General features: G+C 30.3%; 2 protein-coding genes across 8 annotated transcripts in view; one reads left to right on the top strand and one right to left on the bottom strand.

Annotated features, from left to right (window-relative positions):
* The window catches only part of LOC105152297 (trissin receptor), a 76,527-nt gene that overhangs the window by 977 nt on the left and 57,409 nt on the right, over positions 1 to 18,141 (top strand). Inside the window, exons 1-2 of one of the 5 annotated variants that reach the window (XM_011066489.2) lie at positions 14,439 to 15,360; positions 16,470 to 17,288. The exons of 1 other annotated variant lie outside the window; for it this stretch is intronic. In XM_011066489.2, coding sequence (XP_011064791.2) covers positions 17,146 to 17,288 — 143 coding nt within the window. In that variant the 5' untranslated portion in view covers positions 14,439 to 15,360; positions 16,470 to 17,145. Of the gene's footprint in view, positions 1 to 14,438; positions 15,361 to 16,114; positions 17,289 to 18,141 lie in introns of those variants that run through there. 3 more of the 5 variants (XM_087407666.1, XM_087407668.1, XM_087407667.1) reach the window with 3 other exon arrangements.
* On the bottom strand, positions 498 to 14,161 carry LOC105152296 (sodium-independent sulfate anion transporter). 3 transcript variants are annotated; one of them, XM_087407664.1, is made up of 12 exons: positions 12,040 to 14,161; positions 11,156 to 11,413; positions 9,831 to 10,015; positions 9,042 to 9,237; positions 8,316 to 8,536; positions 7,941 to 8,085; positions 6,839 to 7,000; positions 5,888 to 6,049; positions 4,878 to 5,018; positions 3,654 to 3,799; positions 2,213 to 2,377; positions 498 to 734 (listed from the first exon to the last, which is right to left on the bottom strand). In XM_087407664.1, the coding sequence occupies exons 2-12, from the start codon at positions 11,157 to 11,159 to the stop codon at positions 555 to 557; spliced, it is 1,707 nt and encodes a 568-aa protein (XP_087263790.1). In that variant the 5' UTR covers positions 11,160 to 11,413; positions 12,040 to 14,161; the 3' UTR covers positions 498 to 554. The 3 variants fall into 3 exon arrangements, with proteins under 3 accessions (XP_087263790.1, XP_011064789.2, XP_087263791.1); XM_011066487.2 differs by having other exon boundaries at positions 12,735 to 14,161; XM_087407665.1 differs by having other exon boundaries at positions 9,114 to 9,237; positions 11,156 to 14,161.

Raw genomic sequence — 18,141 nt, 5'->3', positions numbered from 1 at the left:
CGGATGCAAATATGCGACAGTTTTGTCAAGTGAACTTCGTACGATCGTAGCATCTCGCTACATCGCGCTAAAAAATATTTGTGCGAAAATATTGAGTGTCCATGAAATATTAAGGAAAACGGAGATAAATGTTTGTTAAAATAAATATCAACGAATATGCAAAAATACGTGATAAAAATAGGAGTAAAAACTTAATCTATTTGTAACTCACATACTTCTTTGGACTTTAGTCTCTTTTTTTCTCGAACAGGCTATGTTGTCTAAACAAAACATAAATTATAATATCAAAATGTTTCTAAAATGATTATTATTAAAAGTCATTTAAATCATTAACGATTCATTTTGACCTCAAAATAATTTTATGGCTTTTGCTTGAGAGATATATGCTTATTTTATTTCCAATAAATAAGCACATATAACCCAAATGAATTTAATGAATCGAACTTCATTGCCTTTGAAAAAGGAACGATGTCATATAAGATTTAATATCTAGTATATCCTATTTACATTTTTATTAAAAAGTTGTACTTATTTGTAAATCTAAACAGTCATATTTAAATTGATGAGCATGTGAAATAAGCGATCCTCTCTTCAGCATGATTACTTTCATCTTCCTTGACGTTTAATAATTCCGGCGCTACGACCTTCAGAACGGCGTTCACGTTCTCGCAGCAATTACTACAGACAATTGTTTGTCCACGTACTGAAAGGTCCTTTCCCAGAAGCTTGATGTTCTGCAAGGCGATCGATTTTATGTTAATTACAACGCGACGCGGGGAAGAGTACACAAGCAGTAAAAATAAAATACGCAATCATGAGAACAAACATGTACAAAATTAGAGCTGAACAAAATCGCATGATAAAATCTGGATGTATACTAAAATCTCGATGTATACTAACATCAACGAGAGAGTTTCTTTAAAAATTTAACAACTTATTCTTAAAATTCCCTTTAAAGACTATATGTTCGTACAAACGAATAAGTAGATTATTCATCAGTAAATTTATCAATTTTCTCATCAAAATTTTTCAAGCTTTCAATGTATTTAAATAATTAATATTAAATGTATGTATAAAATCCGTAAACTTCATAATCCTTTTAAATGGCTTTATAAGTCCTCTACTTCTGTAACTGATTATTGAGCGTTAAAGAACTGATCTATATACAATTTTGTATAATTTTGCAATATTATTTTCTATAAAAAAATTAAATTTTTTAAATAATCTCAGAAAAACTAACCTAATTTTTTAGTTAAATTGCTCTTACATATATATAGCTATTGTAGTTACATTGAAAACAAAGTTAATTTTAAATAATTTTATTTATGCTTCTTAATAGACATAGCAAGATCCTGGCGAAAATAAAAATCGAACTGTAAATGTAAGTGCAAAATGACAGCAGCGTAAATGAAGTTTCTAGGGAGCATAAATTGGAACAGAACAGCACATAAAAGAAACATTTAAGAAATAAATAACCCTTTTAAGTTCACTGTTTCAATTTACACCTTCTGAAAGTTTTACTACGCTTCTATTGCTCTTCTTTTTCATTTGATCTATGCTACAATTTTTATTTTTATCAGGATATTGCTAAATGAGATTAAGAGATTTTTAATCTAAAATTAAAAGGGAGATTCTTATAAACATATAATCCCATATTTTTCCCTAAGGAATTACACTTTTTCAAAGGTGATGATAAAAATTAAGTTTTTAATTTCTAAAAATATTATAATAAGTATCCTTTTTATTTGTGAAAAACTAAATTTCATTTTTCTAACTTGTCCAAAATTTGAAAAAAATATAACTTAATTTTTGCCTCCCCCTTTGATGAGTATAACTTTTCAGGGAGGGATATATATATTTATATGAAAAACCTTCCTTAATTTTTGACAAAAAATCACCTCTTAAAATTGTTCGCTCTTATTTAGATACACTCTGTATCATTGCTAATGCATCATTCTTTAATATAATTCTAATCGAATCATTTATTTAATGATCTTAATACGTATATCTCAACAGCTCTAAAGTTTAACTGACAGCAAAATAATTAATTTTAATCATCTTATTTCACTCGAAAGATATAGATAAGTATTGTTCAGCTATTATCATTATTTCCTTTTGCTTCTATTCTTTTCTCTGAATCTTTCGCTATTTAAAAAAGCATTTTATATTGATATTAGTATCTTTCAGAACACCAATAAAATCTCATACATACCTCAGCAATCGTAACGTCGAGCCTCTTCAAATTCTTGCAGTCAAGTATTATCATGTTGCATGAATTTTCTCTAGAAACCTTCATTATATTAGCACGCAAGCGTTCTGCTGCTGGAAAGGCTATTGTTTCTTTGGGTATGATAACTATTACAGTTTTCCCTTCGATCTGTATTTAAGACAAAAAAAAATAAGATACTATCCGCTCATATATCAATGAATTGTCATTGTACAGTAAGAAAATATTTACAGAAAATGTATTTAGAAATGATATTTTTAAATTAGCTATTTGCTGGTTTAAAAAGATCTATTATTCAAATAAAACAACATTTGCAATTAATAGAATAGATTTGTAAAATATACCGAAAACTCCCCTTATATCCCAGTAAACAATAAATAATTATAAATATAAATATTTTTAAAATAGAATTATATATATATTCATAATCAAAACACAAATAATCTAAGATCCGATTTCACATATATATGGTTATCTAAAGATTAAAGGTAACCAAGAAATTCATGAATGAATTTCATTGATGAAATCTGTTGATAATCTTTAATCTTTAGGTAACCATATATTGTGAAAACGAATCTAAGTAAAGTGTTTTATATAATAACATCTTATAATATAATATTGTAATTTATATTTTTAAAATTATATTTTATAAATATAATTTTTTTATTACAAAGTAAAAGGAGATTTTTTGATCTATTTTATAACTGTACTTTATTTACAGATGCGAATATTGTTTTGTTCACAAATATTTCCATTTTAATATGTTTATTAAAAAAATTTCCATTAATGTGTTTTCTCGCTTTTGGCGTCATTAATCTAAATATTTAATCTAAATATTAATCTAAGTAATGAGTAGGCAGAAACCTTGATAACAGAATTTTTTTAATATGACAAAATAAAGAAGAATTTGTTACTGTAAAAAGAAAAAGTAGAAATGCGAGAGATGTATTGATTTCATCGTTTCACTTAATGCGACAGATTAATGTGACAAGAGATGATAAATCTCTAATTACATTTAAACGATAACGACATGATTAAATTGGATTAAGATGGAAATATAGCGTCAGCGATTTCAGAGAACAGCATCATTTGTGCGTCGCAATAATATCTGTTGAATATATTTCTTCTCTTTCGTATTGATCGTGTTAAGAGAATAACAGCTGTTATATTTCTAAACATTGAAATTACTGCAAACCGAGTGTAAATATTACCCTCTGAATAAAATATGCAAACATTTGTTTTAGCACATATATATTATAATAATGTAAAATTTTTATAAGATTATTTGGTAATAAAAAAATTCGGTGAATAGATTAAAAGGTGAGAGAGATTAAAAGGTGATCGTAATTTAATGTTAGATTAGCGGTATATATTAAATTATTTAATATGGAAGGATCATTTATTAATTAATCTATTACCACTGTACCTGTTCAATTTTCGTCTGAATGGAAGGATGCGCTGAGAAATATAACAATACTACAAGATTGGCGACGATGCCAATTATGATACCGTACTCCAAGCCAAGAAAGACGCCTTTGATCAATGTCAGATTCATTACAAAGAAATCGATCTCTAAAAAATTTTACAGATGTCTTTATATTATTGTAATCTTTTAAAATAAGATTAAATTAATTTTGTATGATATATCTAGTATGATATATTTAGTATACTTTTATGTAATATCTATTTTTTAATAACATTCACTATAACTATTCACTATTGCCATTTTTGGTTTTCTGCCGGCGAATTTCCGGCACTTCAATAGGCGAGAAAAATCTCCGACTAATCGCTCTAAATTTTAATGATTTTTTTGTGAAAATGATAACATATAAGAACAGCGGCATCAATCTTCTTGTTTTATGTTTGTTAAAAGATATTTCCAACAGAAGGCTCATAAAAAAGTTTTCAACAATAATAAGCAAGTTATAATCTCTATTATGGTTGTAAATTTCTGGAAGGACAATGGTAGTTGAAAGATGGCAACCGTGACCTACTACATTTATTTTAATTGTTTTTCTGTCAGAAAACCTTCTTTAACAATAATAAATTTGATAGTAATAAAGTTTCATTTTAATTACTCGAGCAAAACAAGTCGCACAACAAATCACGATAAGATTAAAATGACGTTAAAACGAATCGTTACTAATTGAAAAATTACTTTTAGTAATTATTTTGTAGCCATTTGATGTCATCATGATGATTTGTATTCTGCTTAGACAATAACGAATTTAATCTTTTAATATCCTAATTCGATTTGTACGCGAATTTACTTATTGATTCTACCCACGTAGAATGACGTCGAATGGCATTTGCAAATGGGTGCATATCGCTAGCTCTACGAAGCTGCAGATGAGCTCGAGATGACGCCCGCGACAAAAGTTAACGGGAACGGATAGCACTGCTCCGTCTTAACAATAAATGCCACCAAGGGTGCGCTCGAGCATTATTGTTTCACGCGGGCTTTTTGAGAACAAATGCACCACGAATGCATCCCGAGTGTGGGTGGCGCTCGCTGACGCCAACTCCTTTTGTGCAGTGTGGACCATTGACGCCACACTGGTTAGATCGCGCATGGGTGAATCGGACCAGCCAGAGTGAGAGAAAAAGAGAGAAAAAGTGATAGAGAAGAGGAGAAATTTGTGAAACTTACTTTTGGCACGCCACAGCAACCTATACGTTGGGAAATCGAGCATGTTGTACATGGAATATATGACCAGACCGGCCAGTGTCGCCTTCGGTATGAAGCGAAAGGTAGAGGTCAAGAGACCGACCGCGAATAACACCAAACTGCCTGAAAAGATCACATTGTCATAATTAAAGATGTATTATACGTATTTTTTAACAAAAAGAAGAAATTACAGATTTTTTATATGTATTTGAAAGTACAAAAAGTTTGAAGACGATTTAGAATGTGGATCAAAAGTTATCTGAATAAGAAATAAATAAATGTTTTTAAGAACGCGTTACTAGTGGAAGACAGGGTGAACACCCGATCTTATTAACATTCCGACTTTACATTGGTTCTATTGCTTGCTGACTTGTTGGCGTGTTCACGGTGAAGCTTTTCTTTAAGAAGAAAATTTTATTTAAAATAATATATAATACTATAAAATAGTATTATTAAATATAAATATTAACTTTATTGAATTGTTTCGTATGTACGAGTATAAAATATGAGATATTCATTTTTATGCGGAAAATATAAATTTCCAATTCTAGTCACTTTTTGTAGAGATTATACTTGAGATACATCTTAATTTAATAAGCATCGTTTCGAAAAAAAGAAATATCTTTGCACTTTGTTAAAAAAATAAACTATTTCTGCACTCCAATCTTCCGAAAGACAACGACCAAATATTTACCTAATTTTTTATTCAATTGTGATTTTATGATAAAAATATAAATTCAATACTTACGATTTTTAAATTCCAAAATTTGTATTAAATAATATTTTATAAGTTTAATAATTATAAAATATTATATTTTTCAATATTATCAAATAATCAGAAAATTTTTATCAAAAAATATAACTATTTTATTAATTATTACGTAGCAGCTTTCAAATATAAGTTCTTAGATACATTTACGTAGTCGAGTCGATTAATATTTAAATTACGTTAAATTTGAAAGTGATAAAACTTTTGTTTACTACTCATGTACCTGTAAATATTCCTCCCAACGGAGTTTTAACGCCCGACGCATGATTGATGGCCGTTCGTACGAAAGATCCTGTAACTGGCATCGAGCAAACGAATGATCCGAAGATATTACAGGCTCCTAGAGCGATTATCTCTTGCGTGATGTCCAAAGATTCACCCTTTGCTAAAATAATAATCCTGTTATTATCTTTGATTAAGTAAATTTAATTTTTATAATTCTCGAAAATAATAATATTCAAAGTTGTCAAAAAATTAGACAAATAGCAAATGGAATCATTTGTATTGCACAGATGCTTATTATATAATGCTTATTATATAAAAACTGCTATACATGAAATTAGTAAAGTTATAAATATGAAAACACATATTCTAAACGATTAATACTGTCGCATTATTTAACAGAGAGAGAATATATATATATATTATTTCATTGTCAAAAGAATTTGTGTTGCTTGAAATTCTAAAAAATATTTATACTTAAAACGAGATAAATATACAATCAGACATTGAAAAGAGAGGAAGTGACAATTCTGAGTGCAAAAAGTGCAAGCAATACAAACAGATTTAAAATTAATTATATTATACTACTACATTTAGATACTTTAGATACAATATAAAGCAGCCTTTATATAACATGTACTAATCCAATGTAGTGCGAATTTATTATATAAGTAAACGAGCTAGGAGAAACATAAACTATTTGCTTCATGAATGCAACAGCCTCACTTTGTTTGCGCTCATTTGTTAAATTCTACTTCGTACAAACAAAAAATAGCAACACTATTACGTCGGCAAGAAATAATAAAATTACACGTTTTACAGTAAAAGCATGACATGTTAAAAGCATCATAATAAACGCACTTCATATGAAAAACTTTTTTTATTATAACGCTTTTATCAAAAAATATGTGAAAGCGATATTAGTAATTTGATACAGCAATAATTTAATTACCGAAAGCTTTTGCAACGGCAATGTGCAGGATAGTTGATACGACTGGTATTGTGAATAGCGTCGTTTTCATTGCAGTAGTCATTTCCAGAAAATTGTACGTTAGATTGTGAAAGGTGGAGAACGGCGGAGATGCGATCGATGGCAAACCCTGCCCTATTGTGCCTGAAACGTTTTGTCTATTATTCGCTTTCACGCAACCTGCTATGAAAAATATATTTTCTCATGATTTTTGTCCATATAAAGCAAGACTGTTTTTTTTTAACATTACATCGAAATCTTGGAACGAGAACAAGCCACTATAGGTAATAGCAGTTAGTACACGCATAAAAGAATTAACCAATCAGAATCTTTTATCTCCATTTCTAGTGGCCTGATTGATTGATTGGTTCTCTTATGCGTTATGCAAAAGTCTATGCTGCGCTTTTATCTCATTTCGCAATTTCAAAATAAAAAAAAGTTATTTTTTTTATTGCAATCGTTGTAATACATCGTAACATTGGCTGCGTTTAGCAGAAAAAATAGCTTTACAACTGTTGTAAAATTTTTGAACATAATTAAATTTATACATTTAGATCTAATGAGGAACTAAGAACAAAATTAATCACATTAAAGAATTTTACAATTGCAAAGTTGCTTTTTCTGTTGAATTTGCAGCCATTGATGAATTTTATTTCAAAGAATGGCTATTATATAATAACTAATAAATAAATATTAAGAATAATTTAAAAGTTAATAAATTTTGATTAATTTTAACATATATGTAGATAAACATATATGTAGAAAGTCGATCTCATTTCCAGATATTAAAGGAGATATTAAAGATGTAAATTTAGATTAATCAACGTCAACAGAATTTATTATTGCAAATTTATTTCGCAACGCGTAATACCGATAATACAATAAATCTTTTACATTAAATTCCGTAAATTTGAAATTTATAGAGAAACATCAAATAAAACGTAATTGATTATAATTATCTGGTGACTAATTGCTGCGTTTAATTGCCCAAACATTTTTATATTTTATATTTTATAAATCCGGTAATGTCAGTCGTAATAATTTAAAAAAAAATTAATATTAGACAAATGATTTATCTACTTACCCGTTAATGTAAAAGGCTCTAGATCGTTAATGTAGATAATATATGCTATGATAGTGCCTATAATTACAACTAATGCATTGCGAAACAGACCAAGAAACCATCCTATTTTCTGCAAAATTGTTCCCGTACGCTGTCCTGGTATATTCTATATAATTAGAAAAAAATAAGATTCCCTTCTGTTATATAAAATTATTGCTTTTTTTTTGTAAGAGGAAGATGTCAAAAAGGGCTAATTTTTATCTAAAAAAATGTAAATAAAGAAATATTCTTTTTGTATTTTTTCCCCTTTTTTTTAACATTTTCTTTTAAATGGAACGAGAATTAAATTTTTAATCTTAATAGAACTTGCACTTTCGATGCTGATAGAATTTATACCTTAAGCAAAATTAATGCAATGATTGTACCAACTCCCAACAATGTATCCGGACATCGGATCTCATTACGGTACTTATAAATTGCGCACACAGAATCCAGAAAACTTTCGGCTATATGACGAATGCCCAGGAGCGATTTAAATTGGGAAAATGCTATGTTGATCGCTGCGGCTGAAGTAAAGCCAGTAATTACAGGAAGCGATATAAAATCCAGCAAAGACCCTTAAAATGAACAAAAAGGATGCACAATGTAGCAACAATATTTTGCCATTATCGCATTTAAATTCTGAAATGTCATAATACATCACTTTCTTATTTACTAAAAGTGATAACTAAAAAAATTAAGATTCTCTGTAAAAAAAGAGAAAAATTGTTTTTCAACTTTGACAAAAAATGATTGACCAATCAAATAATATCGACAAAATGAACATATTTTTAACTTAATCAATTGTCATTTTTGTTTTACAACTTTAAAAAAAATCACAATCTTTATAAAATTGATGCGATAATTTTTTTATGATGTAGTTCACTTTTAATGATTGCATTGATACGATAACGTTTACTTAACTCATTCATGGTAATAACACTAATAATTAAAAAATCATGCATTTTTGAGTTGTGTTTTGAAAGGAACGATATTTATTTTTTACTTTTAAGTTATTTACTTTTAAGTGTTTTGAAGGGAATGATACTTATTTTTTACTTTTAAATGAATAAAAAAACATACCTAAATGAAAAAATCCTAAAAGCGCAATAATGCATCCTTTCAAAAAAGTAATTAATATAACCATATCAGTACCATATTTTTCGACAAAAGGATAAATCATGATGGCCATAATAACTGTTGGACCAATAGTGATGCTTTTGCATGTACCAAAAATAATATATGTAAATGATGCCATAAATGCCGCATACAGTCCGTGCTATAAAATACATAGAGTATCATAATTATACACAGAAAAATAAAGTATGACTATTTTAAAAAGATATCGATAATTAACTAAAAACTAAAATTGGGAAAAAGTCGTATATATGTACTTGAATTCTGAAATTTCTCATTTTATAATTTTCGAAATGTTGGAAATCTAAAGAATAAGATATTTTTCAGAAATCTTCATAAATTTAAAATATAAAATATTCTTAAAAATGAACATTTTTTTCATTAAGATAATTAACTAAATATATTAAACGACATTAATAAATAGCAAAAGCACTGTACTTTGAATTAGTGTTTTTATTTTATGCATCAGTATATAGACGTTAAGAATTTCTAATATTATTTTAAAAATAGGTTCCTTTAAATAATACTTTGGTTTAAATTAAACAGAAAGTATTTTTAAGTTGTACTGAATACAGATTTGTTGTTACTTCTTGATTTACTTTCACCGTCAGAGTTACTCTAAAAAATTCCATTTTATCCCTCTGAAATTTATAACAGAGAAGCGTTTATCTGTGCTGCGGGATGACTCGATACACGATTAATGCGGCGACCGCCTCTCTTTTTCTTGATATTTACCTCGGGATTTAAACCAGCGAGAGCACCATAAGCAATGCCTTGCGGTACAGCAAGGAGACCGACCGTGATGCCGGCCAATGCGTCTTGCAAGAACCACGTGGGTTTGTATCGCGGCAACCAGTTAAGAACCGGCAATCTTCGCACAGCATATTTGCTGTATTTATCTTTCTTGTACCATTTGGCCACTAAAAGCAGATTGAACTTTATTTTTTTTTTCCGAAAAATGCATGCATTTTTATCATGCTCGTAATACCAATTGAAGGTGTGATCAAACGCGTCTTTTTCTTTTTTCAAAATGTTTTTATGCGGATGTTCTTCATGAGATTAATATATAACAATTTATTAAAGAAGTACATTAATATTTCACGAATATTAAACAAATTTTCAAAATATGGTTATTTCTTTCATTAATCTTTTTTATGTACAGCGTATGATTAATTTAATTGCACATTCATTTTTGTAACATAAAACTGATTAATTTCTTACCCTAATAATTTTTCTTAAACAATCGCAATAATCTCACTTAAAAAACTACACACTATATAAAATCATTACAGTAATATTCTGAGTATTATTCTATAAACTTAAAATAGGCCAAACTGAAATGCATTGTATTATTTATTACTATAAACTCAATATTTTTTTATTATATATTATATTTAAGATTTTTATTGATTTTATTATGCATTACATTTTTATTTTTAAATAAACTATATTCTTTATTTTTAATTCTTCTAAAAATTAAGTTGCTAATTGATTAATTTTTATGGGTTTATTAAATTTCAAAATGCTAAATAAAAGAAAAGAAATTTATTGGTATCTAACACATTATATAAAGAGCAATTGCGTGTACCAATAAAGGAAAATTTAGCAAATTCGGTTAGTGCATATTAAAGCTATTGTACACTGATTTAATCTGTGAAAAAGTAAAATGTGAATATTGCGAATTATAAAATACAAATTTTATTTAACAGCACAACAATCTTTATTAAGGATAGTTTAATCCGTTTTTACGTTTACATTAAACGCATATTTTTGTGCGACATCAATTTATATACGATATGCACCAGTGTTCCAATTGAATTCATTATAATGGAACTGCATTCCATTATCATCAGGTATCACTTTATCCTATTGTTCGCAAAGTTTTAAACAAAGATAAAATGACACATCATGCGCATGACATGTCATACACGTGCAACGTGGAACGCAACTTAAAACATTACAGAAAAAAAATTCAAATCCCTCATTTACAGGAGATTAATATCGTATTTTATGAATTCAATTTTAATATTTTTCTGTTATCTATATATAGCATTACTTACTCATCCACTTAGTTCTTCAATTGATCTTGATACAATGAAAGAGCAACACGAATCCTTAGTGACTCGTTGGTGAAATGCTCTCCGAATCTGTACGTACAGAGCAATGCAATCCACTTTTGACGAGGAAAATGCAGGCGGAAGAGAAAGGAGGAAAATAAACCGTTCTGTTTGCGATCTCGTTTGACACAACTCGAAGTGTTTGCTTACTCACTTTTGTGTCACCGTAAATTGTCCCGTTTTGATCCAATAAGCTATCTTCTTTAAGTTATGTAAAAAAATGACATTGTTGATGCAACAATTTTGTACAGTTATGTGTTTTGGTCTAAAAACGATAAGCAAATTCCTTCTGGACTTCTTTAACGCTGATAAGCATTAACTATTCTTGCGAACACAGCAGTGTCGAACAATAAAATGTATTCATTTAAATTTAAAACAAATGAATAAAATGACTTCTAAATAATTACCAAAATTACTGATCACAATTTGCTACAAGTGCTACTTATTATGTAAATTATTAATTATATATATTAATTAATGAAATAATATATAATTATATACACATTAATATGAAATTAAATTAAATTAAATATTATAAATGGTTAATATTTATCGACCGATCGAAGTAAAAAATAAAGAAATTATACGACATATATAAATGAAGAAAATCAATGTGATTTCAATTCAATAAATTGAAAAATTATTTACTAATTGCTGATTTAAGTACGATTACTTTAGCATTTTTAATTAAATTATCATTTTACAACGTTTAATTTTTACCTGTACTTCACGTATCATAAAATGTATAAAAATATTCAAGATGATTAATTAAAGAACTTTTTTTTTCTGTATTATGCAAAGTACAATTTAAAAGAAGATAAACGTACTCATTTAATGGAACAACGTTTTATACGCTGAACCGGTTCTTCAGTCTACATATACAGCATACATTCAGTATTAAATATGAGATTTCATTGACAAATGCATGCCGATTCAGTGCGCTCGGATCGCTTTCCGATTAATAGCGTAATTAATAGTGCATCGCTATATTGTCAAATCAGTTATGTAAACAATTCATATCACTACCAAGTGTCGTTCCTTTTTGGATAAAAATCATTCATGGCCGAGTTGCATAATTATAATCACGACTGGCCATAAAGCACAGAAAATCATTGAAATACTTATCGCATTTTAAAGTCTATTTCACAATGGAGGTACACAATATTTCAACACATAAAGATATTCAAGGTTATCAGTGAAAATAAAAATAAAATCACATATTATGTTCTGATTCGAATGGGCATTTTATACGACATATTAAAAAAAAATAAATTATAACTGGAACGTTGAAAAACATGATTCCTTTGAGTTCACTTTCTTGAAATAAATACTCTCACTCGTGAATCGCGATCTAGTCGATTCCGATTGAGTCGTTCTTGCAAAAAGGAAAGCTTCAACTACACACTTAATTGATATGACCGATATGAAACCGGCTTAAACGTACGGTTGCTTAATTGCACAAATATTCGTCGGAGTTAGAGTGGTACTTGGAATGAAGTATAACAGTCGGTTAGAAACTTACTTTATCGCAGTCTTCTCGAGAACGACGCGGTTCTATTTCTCCTTCCGCTTTAACTGCGGATGGCAGCACATTGCTGTCCAGGAGGGGAGATCCGTTATATTATTAAATTTACGAAAGACTTTGCTACGTCCAATGAAATTACTGAATTTTGATTATTCGTTATGTAATATCTCTTCACGCTAGCGTACATTTATAATGTAATTGTGAATCTACTGTATATAACTGTGCTATTTATATAGTTTCATGATAATTTCGGATTTTATTAGATTAATAGCGAATTTGATGCACCAGTGCACACTAAAGCCATTGTACACTAGTTTAATCAGTTTAAAAATAAAATGCAGATATTTCGAATTATAAAATATAAATTTTACTTAACAATACAATAAAGTGTACTGGGAATTTTATGATTTAATCTGTGCGAGAGCGAATCAGAGCGAGAGAACTGACGTGAAGTTTTAGAGTGATGCAGCGTTTGTCTAACAATCTTTCTCGCTAGTTCAAATCCGGCTCGAAGGACCAGAAAATGTGCGAGAGCGCACCGCGCGGAAAGATTCGAGTGAGAAAACGGCACAAGGTTGATATGATGCACGACAGTAAAGAGAACTCCGTTTCTTTGTAATTTAACAAAAGAATTTTCTTTAATATGCTCAGTTACAAAGTCAAAAAATATAATTAATTAAATATTAGATTAACAGAATATTAAATGCGGTCACCTTTTCCAAATGATATTTTGGAATCGCGGTAATGGAAAATCTCGGCGATTTTCTCGGCACTTCTCGAAAGATTCGTTTTATAGCGGTTTCATTAAGCGGTTAGCACGGCGATTTTACGAAGCGAGATTATGACTCTAAGAACTCTAAGAACTTTTAGACTCTAAGAACTAAGGACTCTAAGAAGGAGGACGGCGAGATCGAAGCATTTATTGCTTTCGGCCTGGGCTTTCTTCTTGGGAAAAAATCCAATAAAATTTTGCCACAATCGTAATTATTACGTGGCATTAGGTGTACAAAATTGATTGGCGCTTTGGATTTTTTTCTAACGACGTTCAACGTAACAGTCATGCGCGACAGAAAATCCGTGCGTGGGATTGGTGACAGCGCGTGACGTATTCGTCGGAGCGCGGCGCTCGCGTGCGCGAATTGAATTGTTCTAGAACTTTCGATTGTCCATTACCAGTGCCTGTTTGCGTGTAACGAATTGTTTTTTAAAAAGAGCAAAGAACGCCAAATCGATGATTTTAACGAGGATTAAGATCATGCTCGAGATGAAATCACGAGCTCAATTTATGCATGCGTTCAATGACAATTACTGTCGGTCGACTGAAAGAATTCTTGCTTTTCTTTCGAATTACCGATCTCAAACATAATCCGTTTTTATATTTAAATCAAACACAGATTTTTACGTCAATTTATGTATGATGGCTTTAATATAACTGTGCATTCACTGAGTGCATTCAATTCTCTATAACTTTATAGAGATAAGCATGCAAAGAGTGTGATTAGCACTACACTGGTAATTACACTGAGAACAAATGCTGTTGATTTAATTAAAGTCTATATTACGGCTTGTCACTGACATAAATAATTAATTCATGTATATTTTTATTGACATAAAGACATAAATTATTTTTTCAATAATCAAGGCCTTTATGTCAATAAAAATATACATGAATTAATTACTTATGTTAGTGACAGCCCGTAACATAAATTTTAATTGAATCAACAACATTTTTCTCTCAGTGTAGAAATCTACATTATAAAAGAAAAATTTTTGACGTTTGTGTCTATTATATGCAATCATACACAAAAATGCTAAAAATTTTTCTCTCTCAATCGCGCGTTCTGAATTCTTTATCCCGTGACAACGAGCGCCAAGTTTTTTCTCCTGTATAAAAATTAAGTGTAAAAATTACCCGATCCTCGTATCGGTTTTTATCTTCGTTTCGAACATCAGCACCATACTCAATTTCTTACGCCGTTCTTATTACTCCACTCCAATCATCTACATTTTCGCGAAACAAAACATGACGTTTTCCGCGGAGTTGTTGGCGCAACGGAGAAATTCTGTCCGCTCGGATTCCATAAATCGTGGCCGAATATCGTTCTGGCTCGCCTTTTTCCCGCGAGGACGTCGCGGTGATAAATCATCACGGCTTGCCACCTCGATCGCGTCGTTTCGCGCCACTCCGTAGAAAATGCGCACGGCGAGAGAGCTCTCGATTTCTTTCTCGGTGTCCTGATGTCCTCTTCTCCACAGCGGGGATGATGCGTCGCACGACGCCTCCGGGGACCGAAGGACGAGCAACGACGAGGGTGCAACGCCTGCGCGACGTCGTCGGCGTGCGTTCACGGGGGTGCCGACGATGAATGAGCTACCGGCGCTCCTCAGTGCCGCGCGAAACAGCGAAACTCATCGTCGCGACGCTATTCCGTACGCAAATAAAATATAACAACACACACTATTGTATCGAGAGAACATTGTGAACTTTCGGAACTGGGATCCTACTCGATTCAATCATAATGATATTTCGATCGATGAGCGCAAAGTTTGAAATTATTTTATGCCGTCGATAAAATAATCTCTGAGGTCATTAAAAAATATATCAGCTTGATTTGCAACAGAGGTATAAATTGCATTCGTCATTTGTCAGTTTGTTACATATTCACGGTCTGATTTTTTTATTTTGCGAGTATCATTTCAGCTATCAATCTTCTCTGAGATAAAAAATTTGACTGGTTTAATAAATCAAATATAAATTATATTTGTTGTTTCTCGCACTGGATTGCTAATTTGTCGACATTATTTCATTAAAACTGATGAAATCATACTAATTATAAAATTAAATATACGAAAACCTAAGAATTGTATTTGAAACCCATTTCATCAATTATTTGATCACATTTTTGTTTAATATGCAAGTTTCGATATCATTTTTTATTCAATACAGATGATTCATTAATTCTCTCTAAAATGTTCTTCCATTTTCCAGCTATTTTTAAATTATTAATCTCGTATCATAATTTTATTTGTCGCTTTTACATCGAAAAATAAATATACATAAGTATTTATAGCACTTATCAATGAGATATGTTTATTACAATTGTTACAAACCGATAAATGTAACATTTGTTACATTTTTTAATTGAGAAATTTAAAAATCATTAATCGCATTAAAATATTCCTTCAAGATTGAGAAAATCATTTGTATTTTAATTTATAATGCTTATCTAATCACATAGACAATTTTAATTAATTTATAAATAAAAGACTTATGAAGATTACGAGATTTTTTGCATAATTATTATTTTTACATCTAATATTTATTCGAAGATTCACAAGTCGCTATTTTATGACTCCACTTTTACTAAAACTTACAGTAAATCTTTTCTACATCACTAAAAATTAAAGTAAAAGTTTTGACATTAAAATAAAAGTTTTAATGCGTAACAAAATTCAATAATTCATGAGTAATAAAAGCTTGAGGCAAAAATGTATCTAATATTGATTTTAATATTAATAATGTTCTTCGACACAAGAAAGTTGAGTAAGATAATAGCAGAAAGTGATAAAGAAATATTGTCATCGTATTTCCAAGAGATTTAAGTTACAAAAAATGTTATGTGACGTAGGTGCCAAATCATTGAATTTATAAACAGTATAAATTTGATGGAAGACGTTACTTAAGTTCCGTTTTTCTGAATCGTTGTGCTACGATCCGCTACGGATTTACAGTGACTGCCGACAGCATCGATGCAAAGCGCGCAAAAGAAACGCTTAAGGAATGTTTACGTTCGAGAAAATAATCACGTTCGAAGGACAATGTGCGGAACGTAATAATGGACGTACGACATAATTTTGTTTTACGTCGTTAATCATTCCCGTGTGTCGCCGACAAGAAAACTGAGTGAATCAAGACATTTCTTGCGTGCGATTACGAAGTAAGGAAGAAGAAGAATAGAATCAAATAAAGTAATCAACGAATATTGCAAAGGTTTTGTCGTAATGATGACACAATATAGATCGTTGTCCGACAACAAATACAGTAACGACCGGCGTGATTACGAGAATAAATTTGCACGCGGCGGACAATTAGATCAGTCATTATCGCAGTGCCCGTTAATGCAACATGCGCCAATGTTCCTATACACTCAACGAACCACGACACGCTAATAAGACAGTCGAAGAGAAACGAGGAGATTTTAATCTTAGCGAGTGGCGTGCTCGCCTTACTTCACCTGCCGTGCTATTTGTCGACGGAGGAAATTCATTAAGGCGACTTCGTCCATCATTATTCCATGCGTCGCCGCGACAAAGCGCATCGGTGACGAATTAGTGGGACGGTGGTGCAAAACGTGCAAAACGAAAGTGGTAAATTATCGTGTCGTGCCACGTCTCTCGTCTGCATCCAATGCGATCTCGAAATTCCTTCGTCATGAGCATCCTAATGTACATTGTTCAAAACGAGTATAAGGGATCGCCAGGGGAGACCGCGAAGCAAAACGCTGTAATGGCACGTACGCAAATCGATTTTGTCGACCAGGACACGACGAGGTGAGCCAGATTTCTAAACTCGTAACTGGAATTAATATTGTCAGATTAATTACGACTGATTTATTTTCACATCTATATCTCTTGTTATTTGAGGTATTAATTAATTTGGTTCGCTCGTTCTTCTTCCTCCTCATATAATGCAAGGATTTCTGTATTTACATCTCATATGTATTATTCAATATTTATACTAAACATTTATACTAAACTTCAATTATTAATTCTCTCTGTTAAACTATTTATTTTACATTATTTATCTTACAAAAAAAATAATAAATTGAGAATTTCTAATCTTTTAATCCGAGAAATATATCTTTTTAGAGAGTAATAGACTATGTGTTCGGCAACTGCGTCATATATTTTAATTTTTAATTTTAAATATATATTAAAGTCTTAAATGCGCCCGCGTGCAATCCGTGTTTTCTCTTTTATTATACATTATTTCTAAACAAAAGCGTATGGCATTTAACTAGTATTAAGACTTCTATTGCATCACTGTATATTAAATTATGACTTTAAACAAGAGAGATAATAGACGCCTTAAAAGTAACATTTAATATTCGCGTACGTGAAAGCTTCAACTTTACTACAAGTTTCAGAATAGAGAATATTAGTTTTACTTCTATACTTGTCACATGTTTGAAAAAAATTATTACAAAATTAATGTGTTGTGAAAATCCAAGAAAATAACATGTTGATGTTTTTAATGATGTTTTATTGACATTATTTTAAGACATCATTTCACGTCGCCTTGCTATTAGGGAAGTTACAAAAGTTATAAGAAGATAAAAGGCTAAAGATGATACAGAACGTCGGAACAAATATAACGCTACGAAAAAACTACTTCAAACTTTAA

Source organism: Acromyrmex echinatior, chromosome 7 (assembly GCF_024713525.1).
Source record: "Acromyrmex echinatior isolate Ae372 chromosome 7, ASM2471352v2, whole genome shotgun sequence".
Classification (NCBI taxonomy): domain Eukaryota; kingdom Metazoa; phylum Arthropoda; class Insecta; order Hymenoptera; family Formicidae; genus Acromyrmex; species Acromyrmex echinatior.
Note: the sequence above shows the minus strand (reverse complement) of the source record. Positions and strands in the feature narration are given on the sequence as shown.